The following is a 17,371-nucleotide window of genomic DNA, read 5'->3' as shown; positions in this document are numbered from 1 at the left end:
TTCCCCTTACCCCTGGGTAAGGGATGCTGGCGCCTATGGGTCTCCTCAGACTTGTGCCACCTCAGGAGGTGGCACAAGTCAGAGGAGAGAGGAGCAGCTTGAAGCTGCTCCATTCTCTCCAGGGATGGGATCTGGCATAACTGCTGGATTCCAGCCCCGCCTCGCTCTCCCCACCCACCCGCTTGTCCCCAGGGTCGCCCATTACCCTCCCTCCCCCTGCCCAGGAATGCCTCCCTCCTTCCCGCCGCCCACGCCGTCCTTGTGTCGGCTCATGCAAGCCGACACAAGGAGCTGGGGGGAAGCTGGCACGAGGCTTCCATCAACCTCCTCAGGCCAGTGCTTCTTGGAGCACGTCTGGCTTCCTCCTGAGGAGGTGCAAACGTGTAAAGTGTACACCTTTACACTTTACAAGGGACTTGGGCTGGCATAGGGTGCAGTTAGGGTTGTGCCCAAAGTCTCTTTGCTCAGGTGATTTAAAAAACAGCCTTGCTGATTTAAAAACAGCCTTCAAGGGAGGGCAGCTGGATGCAGGTCTCTTGTTATCTGGTGTGCTCCCTGGGACATTTGGTGGGCCACTGAGATACAGGAAGCTGGACTAGATGGGCCTATGGCCTGATCCAGTGGGGCTGTTCTTATGACCTTTGTGATGTTAGAGTCATTAAGAGGACAATCCAACAATCAGTCTCTCTCCAGGCACTTAGAAAGGATTATCTTTCTTTCACATGTTCAGGGGAAAGGGAGGGGGTGGCTTGGAGAGAGAATGATTGATGGATTGTCTGCTGGCTGCCCTCTCTCTAACTATTGCAACTATTAAAAACTGTTTTCCTTTAATTTAAAGGGTTCTTGTCATCATGTTGAGATAAAAATCTCTACAACAGTAAGAGAAGCATTTTAAAGGGGTGCATTTTTCCCCTTCTCCAGGGATCAGCACATTCCTTCTCTTTGGCCATTCTTGTCGAGTCAAATCTGTGTATAAGAAGTCCGTGTATAACAAGGTTGGACCTATACTGTTGGCATGGGAAATATTTGTTTAAAAGACATATTCTTACAACTTCCTCATGACTCTCCATAGTCAAAAATGGGAGAAGAACTTCAAGAACAAGACAGGAAGCTTAGCTAACAAATCCAGTTCTGGCAATATGCATCTCTTACTTCACATAACTTGATTTGACACTTTAAATTACTAATATTTCAATAATTTCTTGTGGACCTTATTTACAAGGAAAAGAATGACACGGCAATTGAAAATGATCTAACATTCTTACAAAATATTTAGACAGAAAGAAACTGAGGAAAAGGTTAAAAATGCACTATTTTAAAATTATTCAGTGCTAAAAAGAGGCCGTCATTAATAAGATCAGAGAAATTGTAATTTTGTTTTTAATCTTATTTTAGGAAGATGCTCAAATACAGCCTTGGAAAGGCAATTTTTGGATGATCCACAGCATGGACAAAGCAATTTTGAAAAAAGCTATGCTATATAGTTTAGGCAAAAGCCTTGAGAGCATGAACTGCCAAAGTACACACAACAAAGGGCTGGCCAAATTAAGTATAAGCCTTGAGATGCTGAAGGTGTTGATGAAAAAGCATGATAAATGCCAGTTTGGAAAAGAAATGTGAACAAAAGATTCAGTCAAACACATCTCGGGGGACAAGTAGAAGAGTGCTCACAGTCTGCTAAGCAAGAAGCAAATGAAATTGTAGGGGAAGGTAGCGCATAAGGGTTTGGGCTGGTCTGTCAAGAAAGTGGGAGTTTTGGATTTGGGGAGGGCTGGACAGGTGATGGATTGCAGCTGCTTTCCAATAATTCCTCCTCAATATGTGCATCAAACAATGAAGAGAGGACTTTTTTTTTTACAATGACATTGCAACTCCAGTGATTGCTCTCTTCAGGATGATGATCCTGCAAAAGCTACACTAAATTTTTCATGGTATAACTGCCCTGCAAAGTTTTATTGATTTTTATACCACTTTAACTATCAGATTCCCCCAAAGAATCCTGGGAATTTTATAGCCCAATCCTATCCCCTACTATTTCATAGCATGCAGCTGCGCCAACAGAGTATGCACTATGTTGTATGTGGGAAGGAGTGATCAGATGGCCAGTGAGAGAGAAATAAGAATATAGTTGATTTAACTGCTGGCAGGCTGCCTAATTGCCAATGGGTCTCCTTGGACCCATGCCACCTAGTCAGAGGAGAGGAAGGGAGAGGGTCCAGACTGGGAAAGGGGATATGCATGACTGCCAATCTTGACTTTGAGCCACCACTCCCCAATTTGTCCCACTTCCTCCCTCCACCACCTTACCTGGGACAACGGAGTGACAGGGAGGTTCTGGTGTGTGCATGGAGCCTCTGGTCATAGCTACCAGTGGCTCTGTTGCTCACAATGGAGGCATAACATTTGCACCATTGCTGGGACACAAACAGCGAATCTCAAAAATCCATTGTCATAGGCCCATAGGGTTGGATGTTAGTATGGTACAGATGCTGATGTTAGTATGGTATGGATGCTGACAACTGTTAAAGATTCCTATTCCTGGCATGGAACTATAGCTTTCAGGGCTCTCTTTGGGAAGGGAATAACCATTACAGTCAGTCTGTAGAGCAGATACCTATTTCACGGCTTAGAACAGGAAGCACAAAATAGAACATCGATGTGTGTGCGTGCTGTTTAGTAAGCAAAAGAAACTTTTAATATAGCACTCTTCCCCCCCACACTTTACCCAACATGCCCACTCACCAAATATTGCTAAGAGATAAAAAGGAAAAGGTTAGCATAAACAGAAAAAAAAGAAACTCATTTATCAACAGGACTTTTTCTGCTGCTCCTGGTAAGAGATAAAATTTTGTGGAAGACAAGATGTTTAAAGTGTTCCGTCAGAGGACAGTAAGTAGAAAGTCTTCTGGGAAGGTTAATTCCCTGCCTACTTACACGTTCAGCGGTTGCCAGGCAGGCCATTGTGCTTTCGCTTTGATGACAGTCAAAACCTCATCACTCTGCAAAAGAGAAGCAATAAACATCAATAAATAAAATGATGTTTGGACAGCATTATGGTGAATAACACTCTGCAATGATTTGTAACCAGCGGAAAAAGCACTTGAATTCAAATTGCTCCTCATAACTTCTGTGACGGCAGATATATTGCATTCCATTTCCTATTCAAGGAGCGTATTTCTCCTTTGTGTGACACAGAGGGATGATTCTGACATAATGTTCATTACTCTCAGGATGAATATTTGAATTGATTCCCTGGTGGGCAAAAGCACATGGGACAGTCAGTGTTGGAACCGGTTTCCGATATTACTCCTCCAAAGGTGATCTGGAGCAGAACCCAGACTTTCTATTGGAACCTGCTTATGGTTTCAACCATTTGTGACAGCCAATGTTTTTCACCGGGAGATGTTCATGGTTTCTCTTTATAAAATTAATGCATCTGCTCCACAAGTTAGCCCAGAACAAGTTCAGAGCAGATCCTGTAAAACATTGGATGGCTTCAGAGCACTATAGATGGGGAAATTTTTCCATGTTAGCACATTGTTTTCTGCTCACCTTGCTGGAGAACAAAATGAAAGGGCTGAGGGTACAACCATGGAAAAACTCCACTCAAGTGTGCATCATTAACATACTGCTTTTCAACAAAAAAAGTAGGTCACAAAGTTTACATAACAAAATAAACCAATAAATAGGTCCTTATACCCAAAGAGTTGACAATCTGAAAAAGATGCAGAAGAGACACCAGCAACTGGAGAAGACATTTGCTCTGCCCCTGCTAAATATAAGAGGACACCACTTTAAATGGTGCCACTTTACTCAGTAGGGAATGAGGGATAGCAGGATGGGTGGTTGAGACAGAAAAGATGGAGGGCTGGGGGGGCTTGAGCCACTGAACACCTTGTTCCATTGAGTCTGTAGCAGAGCAAATCCTTTGCATGCTAAAAGTCCCCAGTGCAATGCCTGACACCCACAGATAGGGCTGGGAAAGTTGCCTGTCTAGAACCCAGGAGAGTCTCTGCCAAACAGGGTGGACAAAGCTGAGTTAGGTGGGCTAATGATCTGACTCAGGATAAGCATCTTAATATGTTGGCCTGAGCAAGCAAGATTGCACCTAAGGGCATGAGACAATAAAGCTGCTGGAGCATATTTTGAAAATCTTTTTTGGGGGGGAGGGGGGGAATGATCCAGAGAGCTTCATCTCAGAGATTTTCAGTTGCAATCAGACATATGCCAATATTATTACTTTTTGTTGCCAGACCTGGACACAGCATGAAAGATCCTTTCCATTTGCAAGGACCTATTGTTATGAAAACATTATCAATAATAGACACGAGGCCGCTTCTCTTATATGTAATTGAGAGTGATTCTTATCCCCATTCCTTGCCACCCACCCCACTCTCATAAAAGATATGAAGAGAATATATCACACCTGAGCAAGGCTGAGGCGTGAATAAAGGTGGTACGCGGCAGTGCGGGTGTGTTTCCAGAAACTTATAAGAATTCCTGCATCAGCAATTTTGAAATTGTTTGTAGCGTAATAAACCTCAAACAAAACCAGGAGACTGTTTTAACAAGGCTCTGGAGCACAGAAACATCTATCAAGTCTTTCTCAGCGCTTCCCCTGCCCCAGTCTCCCACAGGACCTTTCCCCAGTAAATTGTTTAAGGGAATATGAAGTCCATCCCTCCCTCGCTCTCCTGATTTCTGCAGTCTTAAAAAAAAAGTCAGTTTCCCAATTAAACTAAAAAACCCCACACCATACATTACACGTAATTGGCAGCTCCAACTGAGCCGTCTTTTCAGGTTAGTGATAATCTTGCCATCCCCTGCTTGACAGAAATGACTCCAATACCTCAGGCTAGCTCTAATCCACATATGCCCCAGTTTAGGGAAATCAATTTTCACAGGCTGCTTTTGCTATTGCCATTACTTTCCTCTCCCTCTTTTCACCCAGAAGAGAGGCTGGAAGAAAAAAGGGCCTGTGAAACTTTTTCCCGTTCCTGCTGGTGTCCAGGATCTGGTCTCTTCTTACCAAGCAGCTTGAGCTAATTATGTTTTAATGAAGAGTTAATATGCTGTTTTCATTCAGGCAGGCAAGGGGCCAAACAGGTCCCCACCTGGGGCAAATCAGCATTAAAAAGTCAATACTTTGAAATTAATGATGAGGTGACAGTTTATCCTGCTTCAGTGAGAATTTGGCTCTCTACATTGGAATTCTTCACAATATGAATTCTATCCACTGCTACAATCAGGCATTACTATGCTAGAGAGCTATAGCCTAATCCTATCCCCAGAGATTCTGCCAGGTGCAGTGGCACCAAAATGGCTACCGCTGCACCCAGAGGCACCACCAAGACCACCAGAGGGGGGAAGGGGACATCATTTACATCTCTCTTAACTTGCTAGTAACATTATCTACAGATGGCTGATACACATATCTCACCCATGGGAAGATCAATCTCCTTACAGAACATTAACGCTTAGTGCTAAAAGCATGTTACCAAACCATACACACATTAAAAGTATGTTTCTGTCTTTTTATATCTAGTACAGGAAGTGGGGGAAGCACAAAACATTGGAAAATCACAGCAAAAAGAGGGGATCTTCACCCTGTCCCAGGTATGATTCTGATCTGGATTGCACTCCCAGAGTACCATTTACTAGACAGGCCATAGGCCCATCTAGTCCAGCTTCCTGAATCTCACAGTGGCCCAAACGCCTCAGGGAGCACCCAAGACAAAAAGAGACCTGCATCCTGGTGCCCTCCCTTGAATCCGGAATTTTAACATAGCCCACTTCTAAAATCAGGAGGTTACACATTACACATCATGGCTTGTAACCCACGATGAACCATTCCTCTAGAAATTTGTCCAATCCCCTTTCAAAGGCATCCAGGCCAGATGCCATCACCACATCCTGTGGCAAGAAGTTCCACAGACTAACCACATGCTGAGTGAAGAAATATTTTTGTTTGTCCTAACTCTTCCAATACTCGGTTTTAGGGGATGTCCCCTGTTCTAGTGTTGTGTGAGAGGGAAACGATCACTCTATCCATCCCCTGCATAATTTTGTATCTCAATTATGAGCTTGTTTGAGCTGTCCTAGAAGAACATAGCAGCCACTGGAAAAAAAAAAAAATTATTCCAGCCTGTATTGGCCTAAGCTGTCAGCGGAATATGTGGCAGCTGCTGAAAAGCAGCAGTAAAGTGCGCTGCCCAAGTGACAGTGGAAAACTGGAGCCTTCCTGCCTGTAACAGCAGATCCAGAGGGAGCCACCAAGGCAGGTAAGAGGGTGGCAGTGATGGGGAGGGGGAAGGGCAGAACAGGGGCAGCGAGAGGGCAAAACGGAACAGGGTGAGGAGAGGAATGAGGGCAGAGAGGCTGCAGGGGAGGGGATGAATTTGTCGGTGATGGTGTACACTGGATCCTATCCCCTCCATCAACAACCTCCCTGCCCCCTTCCTCCTTGGACCTGCGCCAGCGAAGTCACTGGCACACATCCGAGAAGACCCCACTGTGGAGTTGGAAGCTAAAGGGGTGTAAATGAATTCCCCTTTCCCCTCTGAAGTCTCCCACTCTGCCCCTACCCATACAGTGAGCTCCTTATCAGCGTGGCTGCACCAGTCATCGTCGTGTTGCCCCTCCCCCCCCACGCGCTCTGGGAAGGATAGGATTGGGCTGTTGGAGCACCTCTAATGGAAATCATTATTATATTCCATTCTCCTAACCTAAGGCAAAATGCATAGCAATCAGTGAGTTACGTCAATCACTCATGAGAGGCAGAACTGTGTATTCAGCTGTTTTGCTGCTCTCCTTTGGCAGACAGTTGGCATTTGTTTATAGCTTTGGAATGGCTGAGATGTTTGTATTATGTTATTGCATCAATTGTCTTAGAAGGCTGTAAACAGGGATATTCCTACAACATAGGAAGAAATAAAGTCAAACTCAGGCCTGGCCCAAGTCCACATGCCAGTTGGGCACAATTCTCTTCTGTAAATTTAAAGCCCCCATGTCCCTTGCATTCCTTCTGATCTCTCTTGCACATTCCCATCCCTTTCACATTTTCATTTCCCCTGCCCCTCCACATTTTCCCCACCCTTTGCATTTCCCCTAGCTCCCTCACGCCTTCCCCTTCCCCACATTCCCCTTGCCACTCACTTGTGCATTTCAGCCTGTCTCCCCCAGGCAACGTTCTGTCTCTGCCCTTTCAACATTAAAATCCATTATCGCACTGATTTTGGAAGATTCAAGATGGCAGCACCCAAGTAAGCCAGAAAGAAGAGCTGGAGGAGTGCCATGACCCCTGTAAGTTTAGGAACTACTGCCCTATGGGCCTGTAGCTCTACACCAGCTCTTTTGCTGGCATAGCCTTCAGGAGCCTTCTAGGGGCATGTCTGGACCAGGATGGTGTTTCTGTAGTCATCATACGCTGCTGCTGCTGAGATCTGCCCCATCCCAGTCCTGTTCCCACCCTGATCTGTCCACACCACTGGCAAAACATCTGTAGCTGATCTGCAGGGTGCTATTGGTGGAGTTTGGCCTTCTGGGTGTTGCACTGCCAGCAGCACTCCATGGACCAGAGTGATTAGAACATAACGACATAAGAAAAGCCCTGCTGGATCAGGCCATAGGCCTGTCTAGTCCAGTTTCCTGTATCTCACAGTGGCCCACCAAATGCTACAGAAAGCACACAAGAGAGCAAGACAAAGCCTGCATTCTGATGCCCTTCTCTGCATCTGGCATTCTGGGGTAGCCTGCTTCTAAAATCAGGAGCTTTCACATACCTATCATGACTTGTAACCCATGATGGACTTTTCCTCCAGAAATAAAGGCGAGATGCATTCACTGCTTCCTGTGGCAAGGAGCTCCACAGACTAATTACAATCCACAAACTAATTAAAATCTTGAATCTTAGTTTGAGTGTACATGATGATGATAATGATGATGATGAGCAACAGTATTTATATACCACTTTTCCTTGAAAAGTTCACAAATCAGTTTACAGAGTAAAACAAACTAATGGCTCCCTGTCCCAAAAGAGCTCACAATCTAAAAAGATGCAACACACCAGCAGACAGCCACTAGAAAAGACACTGCTGTGGTGAGAAGGACCAGTTACTCTCCCCTTGCTAAATAAGAGGGAGAACCTACTTGAAAAAGTGCCTCTTACCAGTTAGCAGTGGTTAAGCTTATGTATAAGCTTTGTATAGTTATGCAAACTATGTACATCATGCAATTGTAGTAAATTGAAATGATTTAAAAAAAGAATCATTTGATGACTGACCCGCAATCTGAAAGCATTCAGTCCAGCAGCAAAGCCACATATTGTGAGCCTTCTGCTTGCCTCATTGTGAATGGGCTGTGGCTTGGAGCATTTCCTTTTCACACGTACGTCCCATTCCAAGATCCTGCAAGGTAAACATCTGCAAATCCATTTCTATCGGACAGTTTACACAGGCTGGATTTTGCCCATTTAACTCTCCACACAGCTTCATTTATATGACAATGATTTTCTCAGATGCTCTTATGAAGATGCTCTTATAACCTGACATTTGGAAAATAGTGGCACTTGAGAAAACCCTTCTTTAAAATGAATATTATAGATATGCTTGCTCTGAAATCAATATTTATGCAGTGATGTATACAGACAAGAGACTGAATTACTCCCTCAGCAACTCAATCATTCTGGATATACAAGTTTTTGACTTCTTTCCCCTACAAATAAAGAGACATTTTTTTACCCGTCAGACACTATAAACTACTTTTTCATCTCATCAAAGACACCAAAACCCCCTAAGTCCCTTTCTGACTTTCTGAAAACTGTGTGGATTTTGTAAATAGTCCTGCCAATGCCTGCATGAAAAGCAGAAGAATGCTTTGGATTCCGGAATGCCAAGACCAGTTCTAGAGGAAAGAGCCAAACACTAAAAAGGAAAGCCTAAGGACTTTGGGGAGCTTTCCAGTGGAGTCTCCTTGCAGCAAGAGTTGTACTAAATAGAAAGTGGAAGAGAATTGATGTTACATTAAATGCATAGTTTGGCCCAGTGGGGGCTTTTTTTTGTTCATGCTGTGTAAATCAGAATGGGTGTTGTGATGCATGGGAACGGATATTTAACTCTTTCTCTTGTGCTATTGTTCTCACCAAAATCATGTACTCAAAATTGCTATAAGCCCCATGGATTGTAGTGCAGCAGAAAAGAGTTAGGCCAGGGGTGCTCAATAGGTGGATCGTGATCTACCGGTAGATCGCGAGGCAAAATGAGTAGATTGCGGAGTGCCGACCCCCCCCTTCAGGTGCCTCTGGGAGGAAACACCAGGAGAAAGGCCCATTGTACTCAATGGGGCTTACTCCCAGGTAAGTGTGGCTAGGATTGCAGCCTCATAGCCTAATCCTAGGCATGTCTACTCAGGAGTAAGTTATACTCAGTGGGGCTCAAGGTACACCAACATACATTGTACACATAAATGTTATATGTTATGATGGCGTGAACATTGTAAAAAAAACTCTGGTAGATCTCCGGGCCTTGCTGGGTTTCAAAGTAGCTCTCGAGCCAAAAAAGTGTGAACACCCCTGAGTTAGACCCTCTCCCCATGCACTGCAGTCCTGATCCTGGGCCTCCCCCACAGATACAATTTAAATTAAAAAAAAAAAATCAAATATATAGAACCAAGCTACATGTTCAGCATAACATGTTGACCCTCAGTTGCACATTTCCTACTGACACACAAAACTGCCACATAGTACAGGGTAGCTATCCTTCTTCCACAAGAGTCATTGCTGCCATCCAATATTCCTTCATTGGCCAATATTGCTCTTCTACAACATTATTTAAAGGAACTAGAGTTCTGTCCTCCTTTTCATTTGAGCCTCTTAACTCAAATGAGTGTAACGTGATTCTATATGAATATATCAGTACATATTTATTTGTTTTAAAATGTAGATCACGCCTTTCCCAAGCCAAAGCAAAAGCCCAAGGCAGCTTATAAAGTTCCATAATAAAATGTACAATATATAAAATAATAAGTAAAATCTTTAATAAAAACAATAAAACCATTGGGGGGGCAAGCATTTGGGGTCCAGAAAGAGGCAGTAGAACCAAAACACTATTGTAGAGACATGGGTAGACCAGACATCAATCACCCAAACACCAGATAAAAGGGCAATACGAGATCAATGTTTGTATAACATGGAATGGTGGAATGCTGTGGGGCACCATACAATGTTCCTCCACTCAGACACAAGTCCCACTGAGTTCAAGTGTGCAGCCTGAGTGCTGTCTATATTTGTGTATAGCTATAATTTTGCATACGCATCAACGTGGGTGCCAAAACAGAGATGGCTGGCAGTAGCAGAGTGCACAGCTTTCCATTTAAAGCCAACAACTTTAATTAAGACCACTTTACAGTTCTACGTTTTGTGAGCAGGTGGCCATTCTCCAAGCTTTCAAAGCTTTCCTAACAAATCAGTTTAACAGTCTTATTTTCAAGCCAGTGTTTACAGCATAAATATTCTAAATGGGCATCAGCTGCTGTGCACAGGTAATTGCAACCATTTCCATTCTCAGAGCCATAAAAACCATGCTTAAACTTTTAAATAGAGAAAGCACCATGGAACAGCCACTTAGAAAATTAAAGAATGAAATAAGAATAGTTGAAATTACTAAATATACATATTTCTAAATGTAGCAAGTTGGGGAAAAGAAACACACCCAATATTTAGCTATTGTAATACAATCTATTGTGAGCTTGTTGGGTTTCTTAGAATCTGCACATGCAACATGTTTCCCCAAAGGCAGGCATTTTCCATTCAAATCCCTTCTTCAGTTCCATACATTGTGTGGAACATGATTTCATTCACCCTGGATTGTATCCAGCGTTGTTATTCTGTGATAAGATCTTTTGTTCACACATGCAGGAATGGGCAATTCCCAAAGCTTTTGTCCCTGCAATCTGCAAACATACTGCTGAGGGCCGGGGATCCCACCAAAACATGATTGGCTCATGCAAGGCCATCATGTTTCTGTGGGTTCAACAGCCCTCAGCAGTATGTTTGCAGATTGTAGGGATAAAAACTCTGGGAATTGCCCATTCCTGAGTGCATGAACAAACATCTTATCACAGAATAACAACTCTGGATACCATCCAGGGTGAATGAAATCATGCTCCACGCAAGAAGAAAGGATGGGTGAAAATACATTCTCTCTTGCACAAATGAAAGACACTCATAAATACAATAGTAAAAGAACTGCCCTCCTGAGTATTCTATTGAGGCAACTCTCTGAGTTATCCATTCCCTTGCTTAACTGCTCTGGGTTCAATATTCCAAACTGGCCCTAAAGAGCACATGGAAGGGAAGCAGGAGCAAGCACATCTCCCTACTTCTTGCCAGCTGTGTTGACTCTGTTTAACCCTGCAGGTGCAGTTCAGCCGGACTGCCCCTCCAAGTAGAATATAATGGAGTGTGCCCTTCAAAGTAATAATTAAACTGCGTATTGAGGGCCAGTTTAGATGAGACAGCCCATGTGCAGTTAGGCAACAGTGGAATGGCACACTGGAGAGAGGGAGACATACATCCCCATGCTCCTCCTCGGTTCATTTGAAAGGGTTGGTTTGGAACATGGTTCAAGTAGTCCCTGCCTTCTTATTAGATGGGTGAACTATGTAGAGCCAGCATGGAGCAGGAAGAGTCAGGTTAAAATCCTGACTCAGCCATGAAGCCTACTGGATGGCCTTGGTCAAACCAATGGGGGCGCCATTCACATAGAAAGGAGGAATGCCAGTGGAATATCATTTCTGGGATGAAGGACCACCTTTTTTTTTTTTTACTGGCACAAGGCATCTTCTTCTACTGCACTCAAACGTGCTATATGACTTAGAGGTGACCCTGGCCAGCATTCTGATGACAGCTAAAGATTCATTTATTCTCTTTGGCCTTTGGAGTTTGTTTTGTTGCTATGGAATTGTTTTCTTTTGACTCCTTGCTTTTAGTGATTTTCTGATTTAATTGAGTATGGTATATTGTGCTTTTTAATAGTAAGCTGCCTTGAGTTCACTTGTACCTCCCTATTAAGAGGGGAAAGATGGGGTTAAACATTTTGTTCAAAGAAATTAACTTGAACACAGTTCAGTTCCTAGCTATACATCACTGTATTTTCATTCAGTAATTACATATTTGGGACTGGGTAGGAGGAGTTTCTTTTGCTTCACCTGTCCTGTTCCAAGGAGCTAAGGCAAATGTAATGCATTGCTGTTTTTATCAATGGTGGTACATGTTGGGTGAGAGTTCATACATTCCCGAGTTAGATAACAGGATGTAGGCTATACGTCTGTCTCTGATGAACTCACCAAGTGTCCTTGCACAACAAACTTTTAGCTTCAGTTGCCATTTGCAAAACAGGAGCAACCTGCTGTCATGAAAATCAAGATCATGACAAATTTTGACAATTAAAATACTGTAGAAGCGATAATGAGGAGCGATTGCCACAAATCTCTTCCTGACACCTTCATTTACAGGCAAGCATGACATGAAATGCTGCACTCCCTGAAGTGTCCACATTTTAGAGAGCAGAGACAAGCCTCTTGTATGATGTGTTGGACAGGAAACAAACCAAACAAACAAAAGACAGCTGCACAGATTGGTAGCATTCCCAAAATGTTTCAAAAACATTTCTTTGACAAGGGAAAATTCATTCATATTCCTGAGTACAAAGTATGCTAAGCTTAAAGAAGTATCCTTACCATTTTGCTCTGGCAAGCTGTAGTGTGAAAGATTTTCCAAGCAGCTTTTACTCAAACATATAGTTCTTTCCCCCTTTGATAAAGAAATATTTTTGAAATATGTTGGAAACACTCTCAGACTGTGCAGTTCTCTTTTGTTCTTTTGGTTCCTTTCCATATAGCTGCCTTTGATTCCCTCATTGTTGATGGGAAACAAACCCCTCTCCTTTCAACTCCTAGCACATCCAGAGGATAGGTCAACTTCTCTGTGCAAAGCCGATAGGCACTCTGCAATGGCAAGGACATCTCCCCTCTGGAGCGCAGGGAAAAGGCAAAAGTCTTTCATTTTGCTTGGGGCAATGGAGGTATTTGGAAGCAGTGGGAAAAATTCCTGGCACAAAATGAAAGGTTGATTTGCCCCCCACCCCAAAATCCTCTGTGTAGACCTGAAAACTCCAGAGAAGAACAAGGAAATGCTGAGACTTGCCATGCTTTGCTAAGTCATAATTTGCTAGCCATAGCTTGCTTAGTCATTATTGCCAATAACTAGCACTAGCATTTTAAAATTAATTAAAATTAATTCACAATTTTCCCAATATGGTAGTTGTCAGTGACTTATAATAATAATAATAATAACAACAGGTATTTATATACTGCCTTTCTTGGTCTTTATTCAAGGCAGTTTACATAGGCAGGCTTTATTTAAATCCCTTATTAAATAGGGATTTTTACAATTTGAAAGAAGGTTCTTTCTTTCAAGAACCACTACATTCAAGGTGTTTCATTCCGATCTGGCTTCACATTCTGGCCTCCATCCTCCCACGCTCAGAACAGATGGAATTGCTCGGCTTCAGCTTGTCAGCTGCTCCAAGGTCGCACAGTGCCGGTGGCCTCGAACTGGCGACCTTGTGGATGTTATCTTCAGGCAGACGGAGGCTCTACCCTCTAGACCAGACCTCCTGCCCAATCTCCAAACTTCCTTCCTTCCTTCCTGCTGGCTCTCTGATTACTGACTTAGCATTCTCATTGCTAAATGCTGAATAAAAATGAAGAACAATTTGCACAGGGGCTGCATATTTTAAAACACGGGGGGGGGGGATAAACCACAATGATGAACATGCCAAAGCAAAGCTTTTCATGCCACCGCACAATACAAAGAGCTGTGAGGAACAGGTGTCTGTTGAGAATAATGAAATGCAGGATTAGCAAAAGCAAGCAGGAGCCCAAAGCCTTTAGCAATAGCAGGAAAGATGCATGAGTTGGGGAAAGTAGCCGAAGGAAGCGTCATTCTAATAAACAATATTAATTTTTTTTGGGGGGGGAGGGATCTGACAGAAGGAAGGAAAACAAGATGAAAGCATTAAAGAGTTTATCTTGTGTCCTAGATCCAGTTTTGTCCCTGCAAAGTGATTTATGAGTTTATCTTTGCTTATTAATTGCTTTACAACTGTGATCAGTACTTTTGGGCAGATCAGGGGAAAACTGGCTTCACAACTGTTTAAAAGTAAAAAGTTTGACAGCCCAATCCTATTTCAGCCATGCATCATCATATTCAAACCTCTTCTGCTGGTGCTGACTATCAGTGCCAGTCATAAAAGGGGCTTTGGGCGGACACTATCCAGCATGCTGCTGGGGATGCTGGCGAGAACGCTGGAGTCTTTCCGCTGGCACCAGCTGATCTGGAGCCGCCCGCCAATCCAAGGAAGATGGTGGGGGAGATGGGAGGGGTAACAGAAGGGTGGAACAGGGTGAGGGAGGAGAAAATGTGGCAGTGATAGGGCAGGAGAAGGCAGAATGGGGCAGTCATGAGGCATGGATCTGGGAAGGGATCTGGGAAGGGAGTGGGTTCAGTGGCAGTGGCAGCAGCCGTCACCAATCCAAACCCCTTTCCCTGACCCGATCCCACACCACAGGTCCATACAGCCCTGCAATCAGCTATTTTGCTAGTGCAGGTCCCAATAGACTCCCTGTGCCACAGAGGCTTACCCCTGGGTAAACAATTTTTCTCCTTACCCAAAGGAGATCTCCTGGACTGCCCACCCCCCAGCAGGATGCACCAATAGCCATTTTGGTGCTGCTGCATTGGCAGTGGAAGGGGGGAACAACAGAATTGGGTTTTGAGAAAGTCAGTGACTAATAGTATTTGTTAAATGATATTAGGAGGCCAGTGGTTGAAAGTAACACACTTTTTACATTTACTGGTACATCTAAAGGCTGGAGCTGCCAAACATGCTTGATCCTTGCTTAGAGAATTTTCCAGTCATAAATGCCATCGCCAAGCAAGTTGAGAAATGTTCAAAACAGCTGCATGAAGAGACTGCTCTGCCTTTTATCAGTGCATCTCCAGAGCTTCCAAGTTTCTTCACCAAATGACACCCTTTTATGATCCATGCTATCGTATATTGTTGGCATTTCCCAGTTTAGGTTGGAAGATGTTAAAAGAAACCCATTAAACAGACCTCTTTCTAGAGAGAATACATTCACAAGGCACCTTCACTGTTCCAAGCCACGTTGGAAAAGTCATCCTCTTATGACAGCTTAAAAGTGGTCATGCGATTCTGGCTTTAGGATATGGCTATGAGCAACTGAAAAGGGTCTTTTGAAATTCACCACTCCAGTACACTAGCCAATGTTCCTGTTAAAGCAAGCCTTCTTTGCTCCTCAGTAGTGCTTCAATCTCATCCTAAGCATCTTCCTGAAAAGGGGAAAACCGCTGAGCATGGCATCAATACAATTATTTTATGAGAGCTCTGAATTAAGGCAATGCCTATAGTGGTTTACACTGTAAAAAGAAACATTTATCCTGCCGCACTGACATGAGCTCACCACCATCATTCATTCCGAGAACAGGGAATACTGTAAAATTGTGGCAATAAGTTGTGGACAAGATATGACATACGCATTATTTGTACGTTGTGAGATGATATAACGCTGGCTACTTACAGGAACAAGTGGAAAGTAATTTTCAGGCTTCCATAGAGCAAAAACAAGTAGGCTGATTATGCATATATCTTGTGGTTCCCAAGCAGTAAATTTTGCAAGTGCACACGCAGCCTTCTAGCACACATTCTGATATAATCAATACTTTTAATGATACTATACAGCCAAATGAAACTCCCCAGCAAAGAGCTGGCATGCTATTGAATTGTGGAGGTGCATTTGTCTTATTAGACATACTACCGCCAAAGGCAGGGAGACAAAAGAGGTAAAGCAGGCATCGGGTAATGTCAAGAGTTGCTCCAGTCTAACAGAACAGAAGAGTTGCTCTACCCTGGCAGAACTGTATGGCAGGTCCATACCCTGTGGTTCTTGAACTCCAACTGTTTTGCCAAATTCCCAGTCCAAGCTCTGCCTGGAGAATTAATGCCCACTTTTAGCTAATTACCTCCCTTTTTTACCCAACAATGACTCTAGTTCTGCCTTGCAGTCCAGCTGGACCCCACCACCAGGGTAGCTCACCTGCTCAATCTGCAGAGGTCCTCTCTCCTGCCAGCAGCCTCCCACCACTACAGCACCCCCTTGGTCCTCCACAGGTCTTAGGCATGGCAGCCAAACACCAATCCTAGTGTCTCCAGCAGTTTCTGCTCCAGCAGTCTCCAAAGTCCATTCACACATCAATCCATCAGCAGTTTCTCAGTCCAGTCTCCCCTTCCTCAAGCTTTCCTCCTTCTGCTGTCCACACCAAAAGCTCCCTTCATCAGGTGCTTTTATGCCTGAGGGCCCTATTGCCTTCAGTGGCTGCAGCTGTGCAGCACACTCTCTGCTGGATGCCCAGGCCTTACACTAAAAGGGGCCACTGCTGACACCATATCCTACCTCCTCACCAGATCTTCCATGATTCCAATACACCAGCACATCCCACCAACCATGTTTTAAGGCCTGCCAAGTGCTTGAGAACTTATCCTCCTGGTTTTACACTGCCAGAGAGGCACCCAAAGTAGGTGATTTATCAAGTCTCTGGGGGCTGACAGACTGCATTCGGTTCAGTGGGTCATAAGCTATGCAGGACAAATGGGAAATGGTTTCTATATGTTCCTGGACACTAAATGCAGAAAACTTCTAGAGCAGTGGTTCTCAAACTTCCAGGGAGATTTACTCCTGAGGTAAGTCTTTGTGGGGGCGAGGACAGCAAAGCAATCCCCAGGATCACGCCCCTGCAGAATGGGGGGGACGACACACAACTGTTTTTAAACTAAGCATATGTGCTCTCAGGGCATGGGGAGCCCTGCGGAGCACTTGCAGGGTTCCATGCGGCTTCTAAATAGTGAAAGTTGGAAGCATGACAACACCAAAAATTCCACTTCCGGTTTAATAGTGCTTGCAACTTTCACTATTTAGAAGCTGCAGGGAGCCCTGCAAGCACTCCACGGGGCTCCCCAGACTCTGAGAGCACATATGTTCATTTTAAAAATAGTTCCCCCTTCCCCTGCAGGGGCACAATCCTGGGGAATCGCTTCACTGCTTTCCCCCTGCCCCCACCCCTTAAAGGGAACAAGGCATCGTTACATGAGCTGGTGGGTTGCAGCCCACCAGTGTGAGTACCATTGTTCTAGAGAAATGGAGGAGCTGAGACCCACACAGAGATGCCTTAGCCATGAGCTGAGCTGAGGTGGGCTGCCTGGGGTGGTGGATGAGGGCAGGCGGCACCCCATCTGCC

The 17,371-nt window shown here is 44.2% G+C and overlaps 1 protein-coding gene across 2 annotated transcripts in view; it reads right to left on the bottom strand.

Moving 5' to 3' along the window:
- Window positions 1–17,371, bottom strand: part of SPON1 (spondin 1) — a 333,204-nt gene that overhangs the window by 58,692 nt on the left and 257,141 nt on the right. For both annotated transcript variants that reach the window (XM_066633015.1, XM_066633016.1), the window contains exon 7: window positions 2,935–2,999. In XM_066633015.1, the coding sequence (XP_066489112.1) occupies window positions 2,935–2,999 (65 nt within the window). The remainder of the gene's footprint in view (window positions 1–2,934; window positions 3,000–17,371) is intronic.

The sequence above is a fragment of the Tiliqua scincoides genome, chromosome 1 (assembly GCF_035046505.1).
Source record: "Tiliqua scincoides isolate rTilSci1 chromosome 1, rTilSci1.hap2, whole genome shotgun sequence".
NCBI classification, from domain to species: Eukaryota; Metazoa; Chordata; class Lepidosauria; order Squamata; family Scincidae; genus Tiliqua; species Tiliqua scincoides.
The sequence above is the reverse complement of the archived record's forward strand: the minus strand, read 5'-3'. Positions and strand labels throughout refer to the sequence as shown.